General features: G+C 43.4%; 1 protein-coding gene across 1 annotated transcript in view; it reads right to left on the bottom strand.

Moving 5' to 3' along the window:
- CNTNAP2 (contactin associated protein 2) overlaps nucleotides 1–24,558 on the bottom strand; it is a 2,308,807-nt gene that overhangs the window by 277,210 nt on the left and 2,007,039 nt on the right. The window contains exon 16 of the mRNA XM_025292067.3: nucleotides 6,140–6,310. Coding sequence (XP_025147852.3) covers nucleotides 6,140–6,310 — 171 coding nt within the window. The remainder of the gene's footprint in view (nucleotides 1–6,139; nucleotides 6,311–24,558) is intronic.

Genomic DNA, 24,558 nt, shown 5'->3' with positions numbered 1-24,558 from the left:
ACTGGTTGGATCTCCTTGCAGTCCAAGGGACTCTCAAGAGTCTTCTCCAACACCACAGTTCAAAAGCATCAATTCTTCGGTGCTCAGCCTTCTTCACAGTCCAACTCTCACATCCATACATGACCACAGGAAAAACCATAGCCTTGACTATAGCGTATGCCTATTCTTGTAATTTATTTATTGTATTTAAATGATTATAAGCACTATATCTGAAATCAGCTGGATAACCTGTGTGTCTCAGTTTCCTTATCTATAAAATGTGGACAGAACTTGTTATGAAACCTAAAAATGTTAGTATCTATAAAAGTTTTAGAGCAGTGCGTGGCACTTCCAAAGTTCATAATAAAAGTTATGCATCCATACTGCAGTCAATGTGCTTGTCTCCTTTAGTAGGTGAGGGTCTTGGGTTCTCTTGTTTTCACCTTGGAACCTCCAGGATCCATCCTAGTGTCTCTGATGCAGCAGGTGCTCAGTGAGAGGTGGCCTGGTGATGGGACCATGGTCAAGGTCAAGATGGGAGCATCTTGGCCAGAAAAGGGATGTAGAGAAGTCAAGGTCAAGTTGTTCCCTATGGGGAACTCTGTAAAAATAAATGGAAATGTCTGTGGTTGTTAGTGAATATTTTCTAAAGAACGGCTCCTCGGCCATCTCAAAAATAACTGACAAAAAATAAGCAAACAAACAACAGAATCAAAAGTAATTTCTGGTTTGGAATGGACTGGCTTATCTCTCCTCTTTCCATCAGTCTCTTCAGATGTTCTAATTCTACATTTCACTCATTCTCACTTCCTAGGGGACGTCACTCCTTCCACCAGTCCCTTTCTCTCCCACATCTCTAACTTCTTTACTGAATTCTCTTTAATATACATGGTACTCAAGTCCCTCCCCACAAGAACAATGAAGAAAACCACCATCTCTTGATCTCTGTATCCACCTCCGCTCACCACAGACATGGTCTCACATTCTGACAGTGACCTCTACATGTGAAAGCTGAAGAGCCCCTTATGTTCTTCCTTTAGTGATCTCTCAGTTCGGTGGCATCAGGCACCTTTTTTGTTCTTGAAATTCTTTCTATGTTTGAGCCCTGGGATATCACCGTCTTCCCACTTTTTTGCCAGGCTTCTACAAGCTCCTTTTCTCCCTTCTATCTTTTAAGTGTGGTTTTCACCCTTGGCCATCTGGTTTCCTCTCTCTGTGCATTTGTTCTGGGCAATCTCATCCATGCTGAGGCACCCACACTTATTTCCTGATGATTCTCTAAGTGACGCTGTTGCTCACATTTCATGCTTGTAACTCAGAGTGCTCTCTTGGGCTTCAGACTTGTGTATACGGCATGCTCTACGTATGTCCACTTGGAGAGACATTCCTTGATCCTGTGGGCCCTCAAACTCAGAACATCCAAAGGCAGTTTTCATTTTGCCCTCCAATGCCATCATCCTTGGTAAAAGTCATTCTACCCACACAATCACCAAAACCATCCCAACCAAATGTTGGCTTCATTCTAGAACCTTCCCTCCCACTTCACTCTCATAACCACTTTGTTAGAACCTGTGGAATCTCTCTCCTAAGCAGCTCTCTCATCTAGGACCCTTCTTTGTCATCTTCCCCAGCTCCCATTCACTCTGCACCATCTCCACAGCAGTCCCTGCCACTTCTTCTCTGGCTTTTCCATCTTTCCTCGGGTGAACACAGATCTGATCGCGTTATGGTCTCTCTCACCATAACTTTCAGGGTCAAGGCAAGCCAGCTCACACCTTCATGGACAGGTGTTCTCCTTCTAGTAACATTTTTCCTTTCCGGATCTTCCTTCTGCCCCTACCTTCCTCCCCTTCCTGCCTCCTGGTCATCCATCAAAATTTAATTAAAGCATCACATTCCTTGGGAAGCACCTGCCACTCCAGTTGGGTTTAAATGCCCCCTCGGTGCGCTCAGCCATCTCTCTCAATGTCTGTTCTGGGAGGTGGTGTGGTTTGGTGTTAACAGCAACAGACTCAGGATAGACAAAAAATGTTTGGGGTTAAGCACCGGTTCTGTCATATCCTCTGTGTGTGACCGTGACCAGGCATCTTATACCCTGTGCCTCGGTTTCCTCATTTGAAAAACAGAGATGCTAATGGTGGTGCTCCAGCCCAAAGGGTGGTTAGGGAAGTAAGTGAGATGCTGTCTGTAAAGTTCTTGGAAAAGTGCTGGAGACACAGAGCATCTGAACAAAGCTGAGCTATTTTTATTGTTATCATAGCTGCTGATTGACTTGGCTGCTTTCCAAAACAAACAGAAAGATCTTTGGAGGGAAAGACACCATGCTTGACTTAATGACGTTTGACCTAGCATAGCATTTGGGACATGGTTGGGACTCAGTAAATACCCACCGAATGAATGAAAAAAATATAGATGGTAAAGAAGTGAAATACAGCCTTAAATTCTTACCTGTAGAGTATACTAGTGATTAACATCAGTCTAACTTTACCATGTGGACCTTTTTACTTGCACATTAAGATGCTGATGCTATCTCATTAAGTTAGTGCAACTGACTCACTGTTTTGTTTTTTTTTTTTAATTTTTGGCTGTGCTGAGTCTTCATTGCTGCCCGGGCTTTTCTCTAGTTGGGGTGAGCGTGGGGCTTCTCTCTAGTTGCAGGGCACAGGCTCCTCACTGTGGTGGCTTCTCTTGTTGTACAGCATGGGCCCCAGGGCTCAGTAGTTGGGGCTCTTGGCTCTAGAGCTCAGGCTCAATAGTTCTGGTGCTTGGGCTTGGCTGCCCTGAGGCATGTGGGATCTTCCTGGATCAGGGATCAAACCTGAGTCTCCTGCGTTGGCAGGCAGACTCTTTACTGCTGAGCCACCAGGGAAGCCCCTGACTCACTGTTCTTAGAGTCAAGAATTTTCCATTTCCAACAGAAGGACACAGTGTCACTAATTAACAGAAATGTTATTCTAGAAACCACTACGTAGACATGAACTGTGACAAAACTCCTTTGAGACACACGTAGAGAAGAAAAATTTGAATTCCTACCTGAAAGATATTAGAAAGCCTAGCAAATTCAGGGGAAAAAAGTAGAGACACTCTTTAAAAGTTTGACTTCGGGACCCATTAGGTTTGCAGTGATTCATCAGAGGAAGGGAGAGAAGGGCTTGCAATAATTCTCCACCTCTCCCACCACCCCAGGTATCCTGCACAGAAGAGTCTGGAGAAACGTGATGCATAGGGCAGAAGCAAGCCTCAATCATGGCCACATTTCCTCCATGTTCGTTGTGGAAGCACCATTTCTTGTATACTTTGAAGAAGTTTTGCTCAAACAGAACAACCTGCCTTTCCCTCCCTGTTCCTCCCAAAAGTTCCTTTGAACCTGAATGGAGGTGCTATACAAAGATGGACATTTGGTATCCCTAACATTTAGGGGACCTTATAAAAGGTGCTTCCACCTTCAGTAATTATTAGAAGGTCTAGAGAACTCCGAGGAGAGGCCAACCTCTAATCCGTGCCTTGAAAGTCTCACACTTCTTCACCAAAAGTAAACTGGATGACAGAAAAGAGCTGCATGAGAAAATGAGGCTATACTCCGCCCTCTGTCATGGAGTTTTCATACCATGGAAAGACTGAGAAGACTTTGAGAACATCTATGGAGGTTTTTCATAATTAGAAATGAGTGAAATTCTGTTATACAGATACTCTAGTAGAAATGCCTGCTCTTTCTATACTTAATTTGTCTTATTTCCAACCCAGGACTAGGTTTACAAAACATGGGGGTATGAAGCAAGGACAGGGCAAACTCAAGTAATTTTATAGAAGCTCATAGAATTACTCAGATATTGGATTGTCAATTTTCCTTTTGTGCCATGAGATATTTCTAAAATACAACCCAACTTTGTGTAAGTGAGAAAATAGTCTGATTCAATTAATTTCTGTGGAAATCCCTTTTAAATAATTCTAGTCCATAATTCATGAAAATAAATGATTTCTATTTGTTTACTTTGTAACTCTAGGGCTAGAATATTCTCAGTCTTCCTTTCAACCAGATCTGCTCATACTAGATCTGTAATGAGCATTCTCAGAAAGATGATAATTACAGTAACTACCGGACACTGAAATAAATGCTTCATGAGTAGCTATATTCTAGCATCATAACCCCAGCAAATTATCATCCCCATTTTATAGATTTGGAAATTAGGATTCAAACAGATTAAGCAATTTGCCTGAGGACTTGGATTTCAACCTGAGAATGAAAATCCCAAAGTCCATGCACTTCTGCCACATCACCGTCCAGCATTTAACAGAAAGAATCCCATAGGATTTCAGCAGAAACAGTTGCCTGAGATTCCCTTTCTGAAAGACCATATTGCACAATTGTAACTACAAAAGGAGGAAAATACACCATCAGCTATTTCTGGAAAATATGTCTGGGATCATCTGCAGACCAGACCCAGTAACACAGGTGCTCAGACAGAGCACAGGCCAGGAGGAAGGACTCTGATGCGGGGAGATTCCATGCAGGGACCGCTTCCCCTCCTGGTTCTGGCTGTTCCTGGGTCTGAACAGCCAGGGAAGCCCGGCAAATGTGTACCAGACCTGGAAGTTTGTGGACACAGATTCCTACAGCTGCGCCTGTGCCCCGTGGATAAAAGGTCCCCCGTACGATGAGACTTGCCCTGCTCAGATGCAGTGACACCCTGCCCTCCACAGGTGGCATCCTCAAATCACACGACCTCTGAGGGTCTTTGGGATCACAGGGCTGAGCTGAGCCAGGCAGCCTCTGCCCTTGCTGGGATTCTGGTGGTTTCTGCACCCTAGGTGAGAACACCCAGGGCTCAAACCTTCAGAGGGTAGGTGGATGTGGAGCCTCTTCTGCAAAGCTGCAGACCCAGAGTTGCACAGCAACACTGTTCCGCTGTCTAGGTTGCTTCATCCACTCCTGCAGATGTTAATTCTGATTTTTCCTATTTTCGTGTGTGTTGTTACCCCAATTCTCTTATTTCTTATTCCTGATCACTTTACCCAATCCTCTGTCTACTCTTAACCCTGTCTCCTTAGAAAACAAATACATTCTTCACACCAGTCAGAATGGACATTGTTAAAAGGTCCATGAGTTATACATGCTGGAGAGAGCATGGAGAAAAGGGAAACTCCTACATTGTTGGTGGAAAAGTAAATTGGCATAGACACTATGGAGAACAACAAATGGAATATTGTTCCTTAATATTTCTTAAAAATATTTTTCTAAAAATATATTTATTTTTGGAAATAAATATTTCTAAAAAATATGCCTTGAAAAAGTAAAAATAGAACTACTACATGATCCTGCAATCCTACTCCTGGGCATATAGCTCTAATTTGAAAAGTTGCATGCATCCCAATATTCATAGCAAGCACTATTTACAATAAGCAAGATATGGATATAATTTAAATATTCATCAACAGGGGCATGGATAAAGAAGATATGGTACATATATACAATAGAATACTACTCAGCCATAAAAAGAATGGAATAATGCCATTTGCAGCAACATGGATGGACTTGGAGATGGTCATACTAAGTGAAGTAAGTAGACAGAGAAAGACAAATATCATATGATATCACTTATAGGTGGGATCTAAAAAATTATACAAATGAACTTAGTTTACAAAACAGAAATAGACTCACACATAGAAAATAAATTTAGGATTACCAAAGGGGAGAGAGAAGGTGGAGGGGCAGAGACAAATTAGGAGTTTGGGATTAACAGATACACATTACCATATATAAAATAGATAAACAATGAGAATCTACTTTATTGTACAGGGAACTGTACTCAGTATCTTGTAATAACTTACAGTGGAAAAGAATCTGGAAAGCTATATATATATAACCGAATCATTTTGCTGTACCCCTGAAACTAACATAACACTGTAAATTGACTAGACTTCAACAAAAATACACATTCTTCCCCCCCTCTTCTCAGGGCAGTTTATCCTCTCTCGTCCTCCTAGAACAGCATTGTGGGAGGCTCTGTCTGTGACTGTATCCTTTGAGCATCTGGGCACGGGAACCCAGGTCTTTCTCAGGGAGTGCATCTACCTTCTAGCGCCAATTACATAATCGCCAAGTGACAAGAGTAAGTGACAAGAGTAGTTATTCATGAGCCGACAAACAATGGATACTCACATTTCAGTTCGAGTTTGATGAAATCCGTGTTCCCCAGATTTTCAAGAAACACTCCGCGGGGGATTAGCGTTTTGAAGTAGAAGGAGATGTCTGCACTGGTCTCTCCTTGGAAAGTGGAGAAATGCAGGTAGGATGATGGGTTTGGGAAAGAGGCCGCATTCCAGTAATCCCCTGTGGAAGGCACAAAGGAGAGGGCAGGGTAATTTACACCTGATCACGGCACTGGTGGAAAAGAGAGCCGCTTCCCGAGTTTTAATACAGTCCCACTGACAGTAGCCCTTGCTTCTGCTCTTCCTGCTGAATGACACTGCACGAAGTCCCCACAGACGTGTCTTCAACTTTCCAAAAGTTACATGTGTGTCTGTATATAAAATATTTGACTAAGGATGGATAAATCCTTCTAAGAGGTGTCCTCTCAGGAGTACATGTCAGAGGAGGAGAAAAGGGAGTGACGCCCCTGGTTTCACGTGATGGGTGGGCGTGGCTGTTTTGAACTCAGGTTTATGTTTTTTTTTTTTTTTTCTTTTTTGATGTGGACCATTTTTAAAGCCTTTATTGAATTTGTTACAATATTGGTTGTGTTTTATGATTTGTTTTTTTTGGCTGTGAGGCATGTGGGATCTTAGCTCGCTGACCAGGGATTGAACCTACACCCCTGGCGTTGGAAGGTGAAGTCTTAGCCACTGGACCACCAGAGAAGTCCCCAGGCTTATGTTTGATGCAAGAGGCATCTGGACTCGACCGAGAGGGACAGACTAGGAAGGGGTCTTTGGTATCCTGCTCCTGCTTTTCAGCTGTCTTTGTCTTGGAATAAGCAATGCTTGCTTCCAGCGAGCAGCTGCTCCAACCCTGGGGCAGTTGAAGCAGAAATACAACCACTCGGAGTGCAGAAGCCCTGCTGAGCGAGGGGCTAGGGAAAAAGGTGGGATCACCTGGCCAGTCATCTCTCCACCCCTCCTGCTCCAAGCCCCAGGCAAGTTGGTGTAAAGGGAGGGTCCCCTCCCCAGCCTCTTCCTCCCTGGGGACTCCATGGGACACTCTGACCTGTGGCTGTTTTGTGGGGGTGGGAATGCTGAGCTGAGGGCATTGAAGGGCTTACAATCAACCCCTATCCTTGAACTCATGGGGTAGACACAGTTGTACTCACCACCTCCGCACTCATTGCCTGGTAATAGGCAGTGGCCCCAGGAGAAAGGCAGTTCATGGGACAAAGTAAAACCACTAAACTAGAGGTCTGACATGCCATCAAAACAGGTGGACCAAGAATTTAATATGATATCAAGAGCAGTGTGCCTGCATGCTCAGTCGCTCAGTCATGCCCTACTCTTTGCGACCCCATGGACTGCAGCCTGTCAGGCTCCTCTGTCCATGGGATTTTTCAGACCCAGAATACTGGATTGGGTTGTCAGGCCCTCCTCCAGGGGATCTTCCCGGCCCAGAGATTGAACCTGTGCTTCCATTGGCTCCTGTATTACAGGCGAATTCTTTACTGCTGAGCCACCAGGGAAGCCCACCAAGAGCAGACTCCTGACTTTATCTCCAGGGGAGAAATTCCTTTAGGAAGTGCATATTTCTGAGTACATTTGACAGCACAGGTAAGGACTAAAATACATAATATGCTTTAAAACAGTTACTAAAGCTTTTACCTTTAGTATTAAACCTATGTTAAAGTCACCAGGTGAGGCCCAAGATGGAGTCACTCTTGCTAACCCCCGGGTCAGCAAACCAGCACTTAACTGAGCTTCTGGGCTCAGCTCGCCCAGAGAAGGAAGGTCCAGGCTACCCCGGCAGCACTGGCCTGCTCAGCTAAGGGTCCCTGATACTCTAGGCCTTCCCTTTGCTGATGTAAGGGGTGCAGCCCTGCTTCAGCCAATCAGCACACGCCCAGTGTAACTTCCTGTTCCTGTTCCCTTTGGTTCCTAACACCTCTCATCTCGCACAGCTCTTGAGAGCTCCCTTCTCTCCGCTATGCTGGAGGTCGCCTGATTCATGAATCACTGAATAAAAGACTACTAGATCAGTAAACTGCCTGTGGAAAATTTTAACATCTAAAATATGTATTTTTGGGACTTCCCCGGTGGTCCATGGAGAGGGAAGTGGCAACCCACTCCAGTGTTCTTGCCTGGAGAATCCCGTGGACAGAGGAGCCTGGTGGGCTGCTGTCTGTGGGGTCACACAGAGTCGGACACGACTGAAGCGACTTAGCAGCAGCTGCCGATGGTTTAGCGGTTAAGACTCTGCCTGCCAATGCAGGGGACATGAGTTCAATCCCCTGTCCAGGAGGACCCCATATGCTGCAGAGCCACTAACCTCGTGTGCCACAACTACTGAGCCCATGCTCTAGAGCCCATGAGCCACAAGAAAAGATACCACAGACGGAAGCCCACACACCACAACTAGAGAAAAGCCCTCGAGCAGCAACAAAGACCCAACACAGCCAAAAATAAATAAATTAATAAGTAAATAAAAAATTTAAAATACAATATATTGTTTTTAAAAATTTATTTTTGCCATATCTTTCCTTCAAAAAACACACTGAATCAACTACATTCATTTTGTTAGTTTCTATTGACTATATTTTTCCCTTCCTTTTATACAAATTATGCACATATGCAATAAGTTCAGCTGCTATTCTTAAACAGAATTAACTTTGTTGGTACTGCTGGCGTGCTGCAATTCATGAGGTCACAAAGTCAGACACGACTGAGCGACTGAACTGAACTGAACTGAATGCTTATGCCATAAGTTCAAATTAAGTATATAATGTTGCTATATTATGAGATAATAAAGTGTCTTCATTTAATTAATGTTATTTAATTTGTTCTTAGGACATCTAGGATACAGTGACATCTAGATAAGTGAATGGCAATGTATAAACAGTATCACTGACTCAGTGGACATGAATTTGGCCAAACTCCAATAGTGGATGATAGGGAAGCCTGGCGTGCTGCAATCCATGGGGTCACGAATAGTTGGACATGACTGAGCAACTGAACAAGTCAGTGCAAAACATGTTTTCAAATATCTCCATTAAGGTAAAAACAGTGGTGGTGGAGAGTCTACTGTTGAAAGTGTACCAAAAGTCTTAGGTGTAGTTTTAGGCTCTTTTTTTTTTTTTAATTGCAATATCATTGCTTTCAGTAGGAGAAAAATAGACGCGTTTCCTTTCGGGAAGAAGGATGTGATACAACTTTGGTTAGACAAATACCCCAAAAGAAAGAATCTTAACTATTGTTTAAGTTGCTATCATCTGAGCACTGAGCCCTCTTTCCCGCTCAAGATCTGCCTTCAAGTCTGGAGAGGCGAGTTTAGGCTCACCTCTCCCAGGTAGCTGAAAATGAAGCTCTCTTAAGATAAAAGTTAAAATTGCAACCCTCTCATCAATCAGAGTTCTAGGCTGGAATGAAGAGCCCCCCGGGCCAGCAGCATTCATCCTGCCCAATGGGTGAGAGGACTTTCCTGGTGGCTCAGATGGTATAGCGTCTGTCTACAATGCGGGAGACCTGGGTTCGATCCCTGTGTCAGGAAGATCCACTGGAGAAGGAAATGGCAATTCACTCCAGTACTACTGCATGGAAAATCCCACGGACAGAGGAGACTGGTAGGCTATAGTCTGTAGGGTCGCAAACAGTCGGACACGACTGAGCAACTTCACTTTCACTTTCACTTTTCTTTAATGGGTGAGAGCCTCTTAACAACCTAGGAGCTGCCAAGGGTCAGTCTCCAGCCATGTGTCAACCTAAAAGTCAAGCAATTCTGTCTTTTTAGGCTGAATCCCCAGGACAGAGATGTAATTGGCATTTTCAAGTTTTCCTCCAATCAAATGCATTCTTATTTTCTGATGTGTTGTAATTAACAGAAGGGCAGCTGTTTAAAATGATTCTAGAAAAAAGGAAAGCTAAAAGTAAAATATGTCAGTATTTATTTGAGGTCCAGCACTGGTTAATCAGACAGAAATATCTCCAGAGAGGAGGGCAGTTCGATCCGTTAATTCTCATTTGCAGAAATATCCCGACAGGCCACAGTTCCATTTGCTCTCATTCTGTGCTCACTAAGCAACTTTGAATTAATTTGGTCTCTGGAATGAATACATTCACAGGGAAAGTATGCCTTGTACAAATGGCTACTAGTCATGCTTCCTGAAAGGTCTGGCTGATCACATGACTATTTGGAGTCTTTGCTGGTGGGCTGTCCCTCATCTCTGGATGAATTGACTAAATCCAGATTCTTTTTTAAAAAACTTTTTATTTTGTATTGAAGTATAGCCAATTAACAATGTGGTGATAGTTTCAGGTGAGCAGGACTGAGCCATGCATACACATGTATCCATTCTCTCCCAAACCCCTTCCCAAACAGGCTGCCACATGACATTGAGCAGAGCTCCCTGTGCTATACTGTAGGTCTTTCTTGGTTATCCATTTTAAGTATAGCAGCCTGTACATGACCATCCCCAACTCTCTAACTATCCCTCCCCCAGCCCTCCTCCCCAGCAACCATAAGCTCATTATGTGAGTCTGTGGATCTGTTTCTGTTTTGTAAATAAGCTCATTTGGATCATGTCCTTTTAGATTCTTCATGTAAGGGAAGTCATACACAAAGTCCTCATGGGACAAAAATCTACTTTATAGTAACATGAGTGTTAGTTCAGTACAGTTCAGTTCAGTCGCTCAGTTGTGTCCGACTCTTTGTGACCCCGTGAACTGCAGCACGCCAGGCCTCCCTGTCCATCACCAACTCCCGGAGTCCACCCAAACCCATGTCCATCGAGTTGGTGCTGCCATCCAGCCATCTCATCCTCTGTCATCCCCTTCTCCTCCTGCCCTCAATCCCTCCCAGCATCAGGGTCTTTTCCAATGAGTCAACTCTTCGCATGAGGTGGCCAAAGTACTGGAGTTTCAACTTTAGCATCAGTCCTTCCAATGAACACCCAGGACTGATCTACTTTAGAATGGACTGGTTGGATCTCCTTGCAGTCCAAGGGACTCTCAAGAGTCTTCTCCAACACCACAGTTCAAAAGCATCAATTCTTCGGCACTCAGCTTTCTTCACAGTCCAACTCTCACATTCATACATGACTACTGGAAAAACCACAGCCTTGACTAGACGGACCTTTGTTGGCAAAGTAATGTCTCTGCTTTTCAATATGCTATCTAGGTTGGTCATAACTTTTCTTCCAAGGAGTAAGCATCTTTTAATTTCATGGCTGCAGTCACCATGTGTAGTGATTTTGGAGTCCAAAAACATAAAGTCTGACACTGTTTCCACTGTTTCCCCATCTATTTCCCATGAAGTGATGGGACCAGATACCATGATCTTCGTTTTCTGAATGTTGAGCTTTAGGCCAACTTTTTCACTCTCCTCTTTCGCTTTCATCAAGAGGCTCTTTAGTTCCTCTTCACTTTCTGCCATAAGGGTGGTGTCATCTTCATATCTGAGGTTATTGATATTTCTCCTGGCAATCTTGATTCCAGCTTGTGCTTCTTCCAGCCCAGCATTTCTCATGATGTACTCTGCATAGAAGTTAAATAAGCAGGGTGACAATATACAGCCTTAACGTACTCCTTTTCCTATTTGGAACCAGTCTGTTGTTCCATGTCCAGTTCTAACTGTTGCTTCCTGACCTGCATATAGGTTTCTCAAGAGGCAGGTCAGGTGGTCTGGTATTCCCATCTCTTTCAGAATTTTCCACAGTTTATTGTGATCCACACAGTCAAAGGCTTTGGCATAGTCAATAAAGCAGAAATAGATGTTTTTCTGGAACTCTCTTGCTTTTTGATGATCCAGCGGATGTTGGCAATTTGATCTCTGGTTCCTCTGCCTTTTCTAAAACTAGCTTGAATATCTGGAAGTTCACAATTCACGTATTGCTGAAGCCTGGCTTGGAGAATTTTGAGCATTACTTTACTAGTGTGTGAGATGAGTGCGATTGTGTGGTAGTTTGAGCATTCTTTGGCATTGCCTTTCTTTGGGATTGGAATGAAAACTGACCTTTTTCAGTCCTGTGGCCACTTCTGAGTTTTCCAAATTTGCTGGCATTTTGAGTGCAGCACTTTCACAGCATCATCTTTCAGGATTTGAAATAGCTCCACTGGAATTCCATCACCTCCACTAGCTTTGTTCATAGTGATGCTTCCTAAGGCCCACTTGACTTCATATTCTAGGATGTCTGGCTCTAGGTGAGTGATCACACCATCGTGATTATCTGGCTTGTGAAGATCTTTTTTGTACAGTTCTTCTGTGTATTCTTGCCACCTCTTCTTAATATCTTCTGCTTCTGTTAGGTCCATACCATTTCTTTCTTTTATAGAGCCCGTCTTTGCATGAAATATTCCCTTGGTATCTCTAATTTTCTTGAAGAGATCTCTAGTCTTTCCCATTCTGTTGTTTTCCTCTATTTCTTTGCACTGATCGCTGAGGAAGGCTTTCTTATCTCTCCTTGCTATTCTTTGGAACTCTGCATTCAGATGCTTATATCTTTCCTTTTCTCCTTTGCTTTTAGCTTCTCTTCTTTTCACAGCTATTTGTAAGACCTCCTCAGACAGCCATTTTTCTTTTTTTGCATTTCTTTTTCTTAGGGATGGTCTTGATCCCTGTTTCCAGTACAATGTCACGAACCTCATTCTATAGGTTCATCAGGCACTCTATCTATCAGATCTAGGCCCTTAAATCTATTTCTCACTTCTACTGTATAATCATAAGGGATATGATTTAGGTCATACCTGAATGGTCTAGTGGTTTTCTGTACTTTCTTCAATTTAAGTGTGAATTTGGCAATAAGGAGTTCATGATCCCCTATTATAAAACTGGACACAGCTCCCACTGGCAAACCATAATTTTCCTTATCCGTGACTTAATTACTATTATTTCCCAGAGACCTCATTGAATGATACCACACATTTGCAAGACTGATGGGCTTATACCCTTAAGGTTGTTGAAATGGCTGCAATCTGCTTGTCTGACTTCCTTCACTCTTCCTTCAGAAAATCTCTAGGTCCATCCATGTTGCTGCAAATAGCATTATTCCATTATTTTTGATGGCTGAGTAACATTCCATTGTATATATATATGTACCCCATCTTCTTTCTTCAGTCCTCTGTTGATGTCTGAGTGCAGATCCTTGATCAGTAACAGTGCGGATTCTACCCTGGACCTGACTGGTGATGCCAGGTGAGGTGTCTACTCCAGGGAGGTGCTGAAGGAGAGAGTCATTGGGGCACAAGCAAAGGAGACCAGAAAGTCTATTTAGAAATTTTTTAAAAACCTTCATTCTTTAAAATATTTATTTTAGTTATACTTGATAATGTACATAATATAGGAGTTTAGTAGAACATGGAGAAGACTCTTGAGAGTCCCTTGGACTGCAAGGAGATCAAACCAGTCAATCCTAAAGGAAATCAGTCCTGAATATCCATTGAAAGGACTGTTGCTGAAGCTGAAGCTCCAGTACTTTGGCCACCTGATGCAAAGAACTGACTCAGTGGAAATGACTCTGATGCTGGGAAAGATTGAGGGAAGGAGGAGAAGGGGATGACAGAGGATGAGATGGTTGGATGGCATCACCAACTTGATGGACTTGAGTCTGAGCAAACTCCGGGAGTTGGTGATGGATAGGGAGGCCTGGCGTGTTGTGGTCCATGGGGTCACAAAGAGTTGGACACGACTGAGCGACTGAACTGAACGGTGGGACATGGATAGAATTCATGAGTAAGCTTTTAGGGACGTGAGGTTAAAGGCTTCAGTGAGCAGGGGCATAATAAGAAAGTTTGGGTGCCACTACTCCAGACCCTGATGAACTTCTATGAGACTCTGTTCTCGTGAGTTGTTGCCCAGTCTCAGGATTTCTGGTTAAAACGAAAAAACATGAGCGCTTTTTCTAGTGCTCCTTGCACTCTCTGATGCATGGAGATTAGAGCCTTATTACTGTTTGTTTCTATTGTTCCCAGCTGACTGTAAGCTCCTTGAAAGCTGGGAGAAACCCATTTCATCTCTGTAACCTTTGGCTCCACAACGTATTAAGTACTCAATAAATAATTATTAAATCAATGGGTATGTGAAACATTTGGATAAGTTATATCCAATTCTACTCTATATGCAAAGCCCTCATGGGACAAAAATCTACTTTATAGTAACATGAGTATTAAAGATACCAAATAAATATAAATAAAAGTGAATGCTGCTTTAGCACCTATTATAACTGGACACAGCTCCCACTGGCGAACCATAATTTCCCTTATCCATGACTTAATTCCTATTATTTCCCAGAGACCTCATTGAATGATGCTGTGCATTTGCAAGACTGATGATGCTTATACCCTTAAGGTTGTTGAAATGGCTGCAATCTGTACTTGTTCTCAAGGTCAGAGCTTCGAGGGTGAAGTGATACTGGCTGAGAACACCAAGCTGGGAACGAGGTTTGCTGGATGGCAGGCATGTTCCATGGCAGATGGTGAGATGGCCGGCGTGGACAGGCAGAGCGGGCAAGGATGGAGACTGAGAGGGGAAGTGTGAAGCAGAATATCTGAGGTGGAAGAGGCTGGTTGAGTCACAGTAACAGAATAAAGAGGCTGTGGACAGGGGTGAGGGATCCAGACCAGGGCGGAGGCAACAGTCAGCAGCAAAGTCTGAGCAAAACCACTGGGGTGAGGTTGAGGGTTCTGCCAGCTTGGAAACCAGCTGACCGTGTGAGAAGCTTTTAAAGTACCTTCTGGGCAAGACCTGGGCTCATCTTGGGTGGGACGAAGAACCAGGGAGGTACCTCCAGACGGTGCAGGGGAGTAGGTCACTTCAAACCTCAGTCAATCACTGCTAGAAAATGTATTCAGCCAAATTCTTTAACATGAAATCACTTGAATCTCATCAGTGATTATTTAGCATGGGATTCTGCCTTCAAGATTTCTAACAATATTTTTTTCTTGATGGGCAGCCATTAATTGTAAGCCCAATTTCAATTTCTAACAAAGTATTACACATACATGGTTTTAAAAGCCAAGTGGTGCTAGAAGGAATATAGCAAAATGCCATTCCCTGCTCCACCCCACCCCCACCAAACCCAATTTCTTAGTGACAGCTCTTCTTGTATCCCAGAATTTCTAACATAGACTTGTTAGCTGTTTATTAATTTATGCATTTTAAATAGTCTCTACTGACTTTCCTGAATGCAAGATGAGAACTGAGCATTTTTACAAGCCTAACCCCCTGTTCTTCCCAAATAGCAAGATCACAGATTTGGGGGTGTATTGAAACACAATATTTATATCTTTAGGACTTTTTGTTGCTGTTCAGTTACAATGTCCGACTCTTTGCAACCCCATGGACTGCAGCATGCCAGGCTCCTCTGTCTGCCACTGTCTCCTGGAGTTTGCTCAAGTTTGTGTCCATTGAGTTGGTGATGCTATCTAACCATCTTATCTTCTGCTGTCCCTTTCTTCTCCTGCCTTCAATCTTTTCCAGAATTAGGGTCTTTTCTAATAAGTTGGCTCTTTGTATCAGGTGGCCAAAGTATCTGAGATTCAGCTTCAGCATCAGTCCTTTCAGTGAATATTCAGGACTGATTTCCTTTAGGATTGACTGCTTGGATCTCCTTGCAGTCCAAGGGACTCTTAAGAATCTTCTCCAGCACCACAATTCAAAAGCATTGACTCTTTGGCACTCAGCCTTCTTTATGGTCCCGTTCTCACATCCATATATGACTACTGGGAAAACCATAGCTTTGACTACATGGACCTTTGCTGGCAAAGTGACAAAAACTATGACAAACCAAGACAGCATATTGAAAAGCAGAGACATTGTCATAGCTTTCCTTCCAAGGAGACAGCACTTTTTAATTCCAGGGCTGCAGTCACCATCCACAGTGATTTGGGAGTCCAAGAAAATAAAATTTGTCACTGCCTCCACTTTTGCCCCTTCTTCAGGACTATGTAAGTATTATTGGAGAAGGAAATGGCAACCCACTCCAGTATTCTTGCCTGGAAAATCCCATGGACAGAGGAGCCTGGTGGGCTACAGTAGTCCATGGGGTTGCAAAGAGTCGGACACGACTGAGCGACTTCATTTCACTAAGTATTATCCACTAATGAGCCAAGAAGTGAAATCTAATTATATTTTCTTGTTTTTTATAATTTTTTGTTTCCCTAGAGTTACTTTTTTTTTTTCCATTTGCCTACTTTTGTTTGTATCTGTCATGAATTCTTTACAAATCCTCCAACGCACTTGAAAACTCTTCTTAAAAAAAAGTTTGGCAAAACTAATACAGTGTTTGAGGTTTAAAAATAAAATAAAATTAAAAAAAATTTTTCTGACATTTGACACATCAGGCTGTCCATCAGTCACATATTTGTCCCCTGAGGGCATTGCCTGACAGTGCCCCATCCATCTGCCACCATCCATGCTGGCTCTTCTCAGGGCAGCTGCCCAGCTGCTTGCTGGTCAGGGGCCTCCTTCTTGCCCTTTTCGCAGGGGCTTCCTTTTGTCCATCATCCACATTAAGTCCCTTAATTCCTGGGCCTCTCTGAGTTTGGATGTTCCCTCTTTGTGGATCTACACCCTCATTTTCATGGAGCACATACTCAAGTAGCTCCTTCAGAAAAGTGATGTATCAGGTCAACTTCCTAAATCCCTGCTCCTCTAAAGAGTCATTATTCAGCTTTCACATGTAATGGAGACACTCCAGAAAATTATTTCCATGGGGAATTTTAAAGGCATTTCTCCACTGTCTTCAGGCGCTTGGGGTTGTCATTGAGAAAACTAAAGCTTTCGGACCACTACGTCATGCATGTCACTGATGGGGTTCGGGATGTGCTACCCCAAAATTGACACCTTGGGAGACTGAGTATTTCCAGCCGAAGGGATGTGAGGCAAGGCAGGTGCAGAGGACTTCCTGGGCTTCCTCTGAAGCAGGCCAGGATAATCTTGTGTGAGGTGCCTTCCTTCCCAGAGGAAAGGAATCTGCCTGCAATGCAGGAGACACAGGTTCGATCCCTGGGTCGAGAAGATCCCCTGGAGAAGGAAATGGCAACCCACTCAGGTATTCTTGCTTGGAGAAGCCCACGGATAGAGTAGTCTGGAGGGCTACAGTCCACGGGGTTGCAAAGAGTCAGCCAGGACTGAGCAGCCAAACTACCATCACCACCCACCATCTCCAAAGACAGAGGGGCAGAGGGGCAGCTGGGGAACAGGCCTTGCATGGTTGACTCCACTCAGCTTACACTGTCATCCCATCTTTTTTGACTTCCTATCCTTCATTAAACCAAGCATCAAAACACTGAAATTTAAGCATTTCTTCAGGTCTTCATTTCATCACAAAGGTTCCCGTGTCGTGTAAAAACACTTGTTAAATAAACTTGTATGCTTTCTTTCTGTTAATGAAACTCAGCCAGGACCCCCTAGAGAAACTGATCTCCTGAGTTACTCATATCTTTTTTCTTTCTGGAAACTTAGAGGATATTTCCTTTAACTCCCTTAATTGAGCATTCATATAGGGACTCCCTGGCAGTCCACTGGTTAAGACTTCACCTTTCAATGCAGGGGGTGAGGGTTCCATCCCTGGTTGGGGTGCTAAGATCCTATGGCCAAAAACCCAAAGCATAAAAGAGAAGCAATATTGTAAAAAATTCAATAGAGACTTTAAAAATGGTCCACAAGAAAAAAATCTTAAAAAAAAAAAAAAAGTTAAAAAAGGGAAAAAAAAAGAAAGTTCATACAATGACCTTGATGTATATCTTTCCCACATCAGGTCTGGACTTCGATAGTTTCTCTGAGCTCTCTTTCTTAAACACCTGTTAGTTTTATATTTATCTCTTTCTCTTGATCCTTTGCATTCCTAATTTTGATCTTTTTTCTTTGGGTTGACTTCCTTGGAAGTTCCTTCAGCTTTATTTCTGACACTGCTATTGTCTTTTTGTTTCAGCAATCATATTTTAAATTTCTCAGTGTTACTCATTGTCTTCTGAGGGTCCTCATTTCTGGAGCATGCTGTTGTAGGTTTTGTTCAGTTTTGGGTGCGATATCTTCTCTTATCTGTCTGAGAATACTGATTTAATCATTAAAAGCTTTCTTTTGTTGTCTGCGTTGTCTTTGTCTCTTCCTTCCCTACTGTTAGTTCGGGCTCCTTTTTCACGTTGCCTGGTTGGCGAGTCTTCCTACAACACTCACACTGAACAGTGATGCTCTAGAGACTGTCTGGCGCTCCATGAGTGTATGTCTAGGAGTGATGGTCTGCTGACCAGTCGGTCACACCACAGTAAGGATGAGTTCCCCATCTCATTGAAGGGACCCTAGGTGTCAGTAACTGTGGCTTTTATTTTTTGATTACAGATCATTCAATTTCTTGAGAGAAGGATCCTGCAGTTTCATGAAGCATGTATGTGTGATGATCAGTGTCCCGGAGGCTGAGCAGGTTCACACTTAAATAGATTTCCTTGTTTTTATTCTGTTTTAATGAAGAAGTGTCACATCCACCGTCTTTGGTGCCTTGTGTCTGGAGTGTAACCTCTCACCTCCCTCTGGGGTAGAATAGGATAGTCACCTGGGCGGGGGGGAGGAGGTGAAGTTGGTTATAGCTGGTGTCTACACGGCTGATGTCTATAGTTCAGTTGCTCAGTCGTGTCTGACTCTTCGCGACCCTGTGGACTGCAGCATGCCAGGCTGATGTCTACACAGACTTTTAACCAAACCTGTTCTGAGCCTCTCCTCCCCCAGCCTTCTGACGACTCCAATTCCTGAACCTGGTGGAGTTTCTCAGCTTTCATCTGCCCATCAACAGTCTGGACTTACAGACGTTCCTGTACTGTCAGTGAGGAAGAGACCGAACACATGATACCCTGAGGTTCCCTCCGGATGGTGGTGAGGAGGGGTGGGGTATATAGGGGACCCAGCAGGTGAACTCAGGGGCTGCACCGGCCTGCCTGTCACCTGGTGACATGCACTGGTCCATGTGCAGACTCCGGAATCAGACAATCCGGCTTCATCGTCCCTGCCCACTGGGGCGACTCTGGACAGTTGTCTTATCTTCCTAAATCCCAATGTCCTCATTTGTACAATGGAATAACATTGGAATCTCTTTTAAAGATTGTTGGAATCCCAGGAGATTATTCAGGGGCTGAGCACAGAATAAATGTTCAACACATGGGATTATTCCACCACCAAACAGGGGGCTTCAGTGTCACGTTCACTCACTGTCCAGGGCTTCGCCAAGGAGCTGGGAGGCTGGGAGAGGACCTCCTTCCTTAAACGTATGACCCGACCACCCTGAGCTTCTCCTGAGCCCCCTGCTCTGAGTGGGGAGGCAACAGACTTCCCAGGCAGACAGAGTGCTCACCCACAACCCCAGCCTCTTCAGTCGCTGGCACATCCCTGACCCACGCCCAGCTGCCTTTTGTCCTGTTTTCCTCACTTCTCTGCACCCCCCTTCACTGGAATTCAAAGCTGTGCACATCCTCTCCTTTTGCCTCATTATTGACTTTAGAAAACATCCATGCAGACATGCAAATGAGAACGCTTCTTGAGCCCTGACACTGTGACATAGGGTTTTGCAGAGAAGCCATTACATAAAAAGTCTGATGGAAGGAGTGACTGAGCAAAAAGTCAGACATGACTGAGTGACAGAAAAACAACAATAAGAAAACAGAGTTACCCAAATACCACACACAGGTTCATGTGAGTGAAGATGACCCAAGGCACGCAGTGGGCAGAGACCCGGAGGAGAAGCCGCGGTCTCACCTTGATGCATCCATGCCTGCTATCCTCTCTTCCTCCTCAGAGGGGGCACAGGGAACTAGAAAAAGGTGGTGAGGCAGCAACTGGAAGAGCTGGCACTGAGCTGACATGGAGGAGACTGGGCGTGGCTCCCCCAGCTGTGGCTTAGGGGTTTGTGTGGCCACTGGAGTGGCCTGGATGCCAGTGGACACGTCCACTCCCTCCCAGACTCAGCAGCTTTCTCAGAGCCACCAATGGGCCCTGTGCTGGGACTGCACCGGGAAGCATAGCCATAGCTTCTGGTTAAGGTGGAAGGCGCTTTCCAACCTAAGTACTAGCTCTTAGGGGACTAATTACTCTGAAAATTTTTAGTGACCCAGAGGTTAGAAAATTGGAGCATTCTTTGAGTTATGTAATGAGGCCTCTATTGTTTACTATGGCTGGGTGCTATTTACAACAATAAAGCAGATGGCTTCATTTGCATGCAGATTTGAGTCTATTTGTAGAGGTGTTCTTATGGGTAGAAAAAAAAATTACTTCCTTAATTAAGCTGTTTTGTGCATTCAAGAGAGGTAAGTGTAGCTTTGTTCTGCTAACAGCCTCATTTTATGGGGCGAGCTCAACCCAGAACCAAGGGCTGCAAGTGAAGACCTGCCCTGGAGCCATCCATTCCCTCTGCAGTGCTTCATCCTCTCCAGCATGCAGTTTCCATGGCTACAACCCAAATGGGTGATGTTATAACCTTGTGAGAGGAGTCAATAATATGAAGTTTTCACCCTGTGTCTCTTTGTGACTTGTTTCCTTCGGGCAAGAATGGGGATGGGGTCCCACAGAGAAAAAGAAAATGACACTGACAATGAAAACCAGAAAGCGATATTAAGAAAATGGTTCTATTTACCATTGCATCAAAAAGAATAAAATACCTAGGAATAAACCTACCTAAGGAAGCAAAAGGCCTGTATTCTGAAAACTGTAAGGTGCTGATGAAATAAATTGAAGACAACACAAACAGATGGACAGATACACCACGTTCTTGAATTGGAAGAATCAATTATTATGAAAATGGCCATATTGCCCAAGGTAATCTATAGATTCAAAGCAATTCCTATCAAACTACCAAAGCATTTTTTTTTTCCACAGAACTGGAACAAAAACTTTTACAATGTGTATGGAAACACAAAAGACCTTGAATAGCCAAAACAATCTTGAGAACAAGGGATAGAGCTGGGAGAATCATGCTCCCTGACTTCAGACTATACTATAAAGCTACAGTCATCAAAACAGTATTGTAGCGGAACAAGAACAGACACATAGACCAACAGAACAGGATAGAAAGCCCAGACACAAACCTATGGACTTAGAGTCAACTAATCTATGACAAAGGGGCAAGAATATACAATGGAGAAAAGAGGGCCAGTCTCTTCAATAAGTAGTGCTGGGAAAACTGAACCTACCCAAGGTTGTAAAAAAATGAAATTAGAATATGCTCTAACACCATACAAAAAGTAAACTCAAAATGGATTAAAGGTCTAAATGGAAGACTGAATACTAGAGAAGAAAACACAAGTAGAATACTCTTTGACATAAATGCAGCAACAGTTTTTTTGGATTCCTGTCCTAGAGTCATGGAAACAAAAACAAAAATAAACAAATGGAACCTACTTAAAAGCTTTTTCACAGCAAAAGAAATGATAAACAAAATGAAAAGACGATCTACAGGATGGAAGAAAATATTTGCAAACAATATGACTAAGAAGGGATTAACTTCCAAAACATACAAACAGCTCATACAGCTCAATAAAAATAACAACCCTCAATAATAGCCCAATCAAAAAATGGTCAAAATTTCTAAATAAACATTTCCAGGGACATGGCCAAGAGACAAATAATAAATTCTAGAGAGGATGTGGAGAAAAAGGCACCCTCATACACTGTTGCTGGGAATGTAACCTGGCACAGCCACTATGGAAAACAGTTCCTTAAAAAACTAAAAATACTATATGATCCTGCAATTTCACTCCTAAGCATAGATCCAGAGAAAACTCTAATTCAAACACAGACACACCCCAATGCTCACTGCAACACCGCTTACAGTAGGCAAGAAATGGAAGCAACATGTCCACTGACAGATGAGTGGTAAAGAAGACATGGTGTACACACACAATGGGGTACTACCCAGCCATAGAAAGAGTGAAATAATGCCACTTGAAGCAACATGGATGGATCGAGAGATTACCATACTAAGTGAAGTAAGTCAAACGGAGAAAGACAAACATCACATGATATTGCTTATATGTGGAATCTAAAAAAAAAAAAAAAAAAAAAAAAGACACAAACGAACTTATTTACAAACCAAAATACATCCATAGACATGGAAAACAAACTTACAGTTACCAAAGGGGACAGACAGGGATAGTGATAAATTAGGAGTTTGGGATTAATATGTATACACTGCTGCTGCGTCACTTCAGTCGTGTCCGACTCTATGCTAGCCCATAAACGGCAGCCCACCAGGCTCCGCCATTCCTGGGATTCTTCAGGCAAGAATGCTGGAGTGGGTTGCCGTTTTCTTCTCCAATGCATGAAAGTGAAAAGTGAAAGTGGAGTCGCTCAGTCGTATCCGACTCTTCACGACCCCATGGACTGCAGCCTACCAGGCTCCTTGGCCCATGGGATTTTCCAGGCAATAGTATTGGAGTGGGGTTCCGTTGCCTTCTCTGGTATACACTACTATATATGAAATAGATAACCTACTATATAGGAAGTGAACTATACTCAATATTTTGTAATCACTTATAATGGAAAAGAATCTGAGATATATATATATATATATATATATATATATATAAGAATCACTTTGCTGTACACCTGGATAACTATAAATCAACTATACTTCAATAGGCATTTTTAAAAAAAGAATATGATGGTGAAACCCCAAAGGTAATCATTCTCACTGGGGGGGCTCCTGCATGGCTGTGAGCTGACCAATAAATAGACTGGGGTCTGCGTGAAAAAACTGGACTTTCCCAGTTAGTCATGAAAATTCACATAATCAAATCCATTAATGGTACATCTAAACATACAGGTATTTAAGAGGTCATTCTAGTTCCTTTGGAATGCTGGAAATAGCTGTGTGTGCTTGGATGTTTGGGGGAGGAGATCAGGTCCAAGTCCTCTTGTAAAGCTCTTCAGGGTCTCCACCTTAGATCCCTAAATCTCCTCAGACTTTCCTTACTGGGTCTACAGACTATGCCTGAGTCATCCTAAGTATACTGGGGTTCAAGTTAAAAGCTAATAACCGGAAGTGGAGAAATGAATAGCTAGGTATGTAATGGAAACACGTGGGCTTCCTGCCCTTCACTCGAATTTCTGTCTTGGGTAAATCCCAAAAGGTTTCTGTGTGAACAATTCCAAAGAATGAGAGAGTAGCAAGACTGAATCTCTCATATACCTGTGAATAAGGGATTGCAGGGAGATTTGATTTAGGAAAAATAAAAGTTTGTTGCATCTGGAGTTTGTAGAACAAATTTATATCTACTACATGCAGGTTACTGGAAAAGATCCTGATCCTGGAAAGATTGAGGGTGGGAGGAGAAGGGGATGATAGAAGATGAGACAGTTGGATGGCATCACTGATTCAATGGGCATGAGTTTGAGCAAACTCCAGGAGATAGAGAAGGACAGGGAAGCCTGGAGTGCTGCAGTCCATGGGGTTGCAAAGAGCTGGACACGACATAGCATCTGAACCACAACATGCAGGTTGGTATGAAAAAATATTTAACATGTATTTAGTGCAATGAAATGGCCACAGCAGGATGACACTGCAGATTGCCTAATTTCTAGACCTTTATATGTCCCAGGGATGAATTCTCTGATTTTCTCTTTTCCTGAGTGATTTCATCTGCTTTCAGCACTTCAAGTACTATCCTTAGATCGATGATCCTCAGATTGATGTATACAGTTAGCTGTCTAGTATAAGATTAACGCATGCATTTCTTTCTTAAAATTTTATTTATTTTTAATTGAAGGATAATTGCTTCATAGTATTGTGTTGGTTTTAAACACATGCATTTCTTACTGGATAGTTTTACCTTGACTTACAAATACCTCAAACTAAATGCCTGAGAGTGACAGGGATTCGCCCAGTCCTGTCCAACTCTTTGCGACCCCATGGACTGTAGCCCGCCAGACTCCTCTTTCCATGGAATTCTCTAGGCAAGAACACTGGCTGCTGCTGCTGCTGCTAAGTCGCTTCAGTCATGTCCGACTCTGTGCGACCCCATAGACGGCAGCCCACCAGGCTCCCCCGTCCCTGGGATTCTCCAGACAAGAACTACGACACTTAGAGACCTGATGGACTGCAGCCTACCAGGCTCCTCTGTCCATGGGATTTTCCAGGCAAGAGTACTGGAGTGGGGTGCCATTGCCTTCTCCGAAGAACACTGGAGTGGGTTGCATTCCCTTCTCCAGGTGATCTTCTCGACTGAGGGAATCAAACCTGGGTCTCCCACATTGCAGGTAGATTCTTTACTGTCTGAGTCACCAGAGAAGCCCTGAGTGAACGCATATTCCTTCCACGTTAGCTCTACCTGTTGTATTCTCCACTTTAGAGCTGTTCCTACTTTGTCACCCAAGCCAGGAACATGATAGTCACTGCTGGGTATCCACCCCAATGCCTGATGGTGGACCCTCCAGAATATTCTGTGGTGTTGCCTGCATTTTTCACT

This window comes from Bubalus bubalis, chromosome 8 (assembly GCF_019923935.1).
Source record: "Bubalus bubalis isolate 160015118507 breed Murrah chromosome 8, NDDB_SH_1, whole genome shotgun sequence".
Lineage (NCBI taxonomy): Eukaryota > Metazoa > Chordata > Mammalia > Artiodactyla > Bovidae > Bubalus > Bubalus bubalis.
Note: the sequence above shows the minus strand (reverse complement) of the source record. Positions and strands in the feature narration are given on the sequence as shown.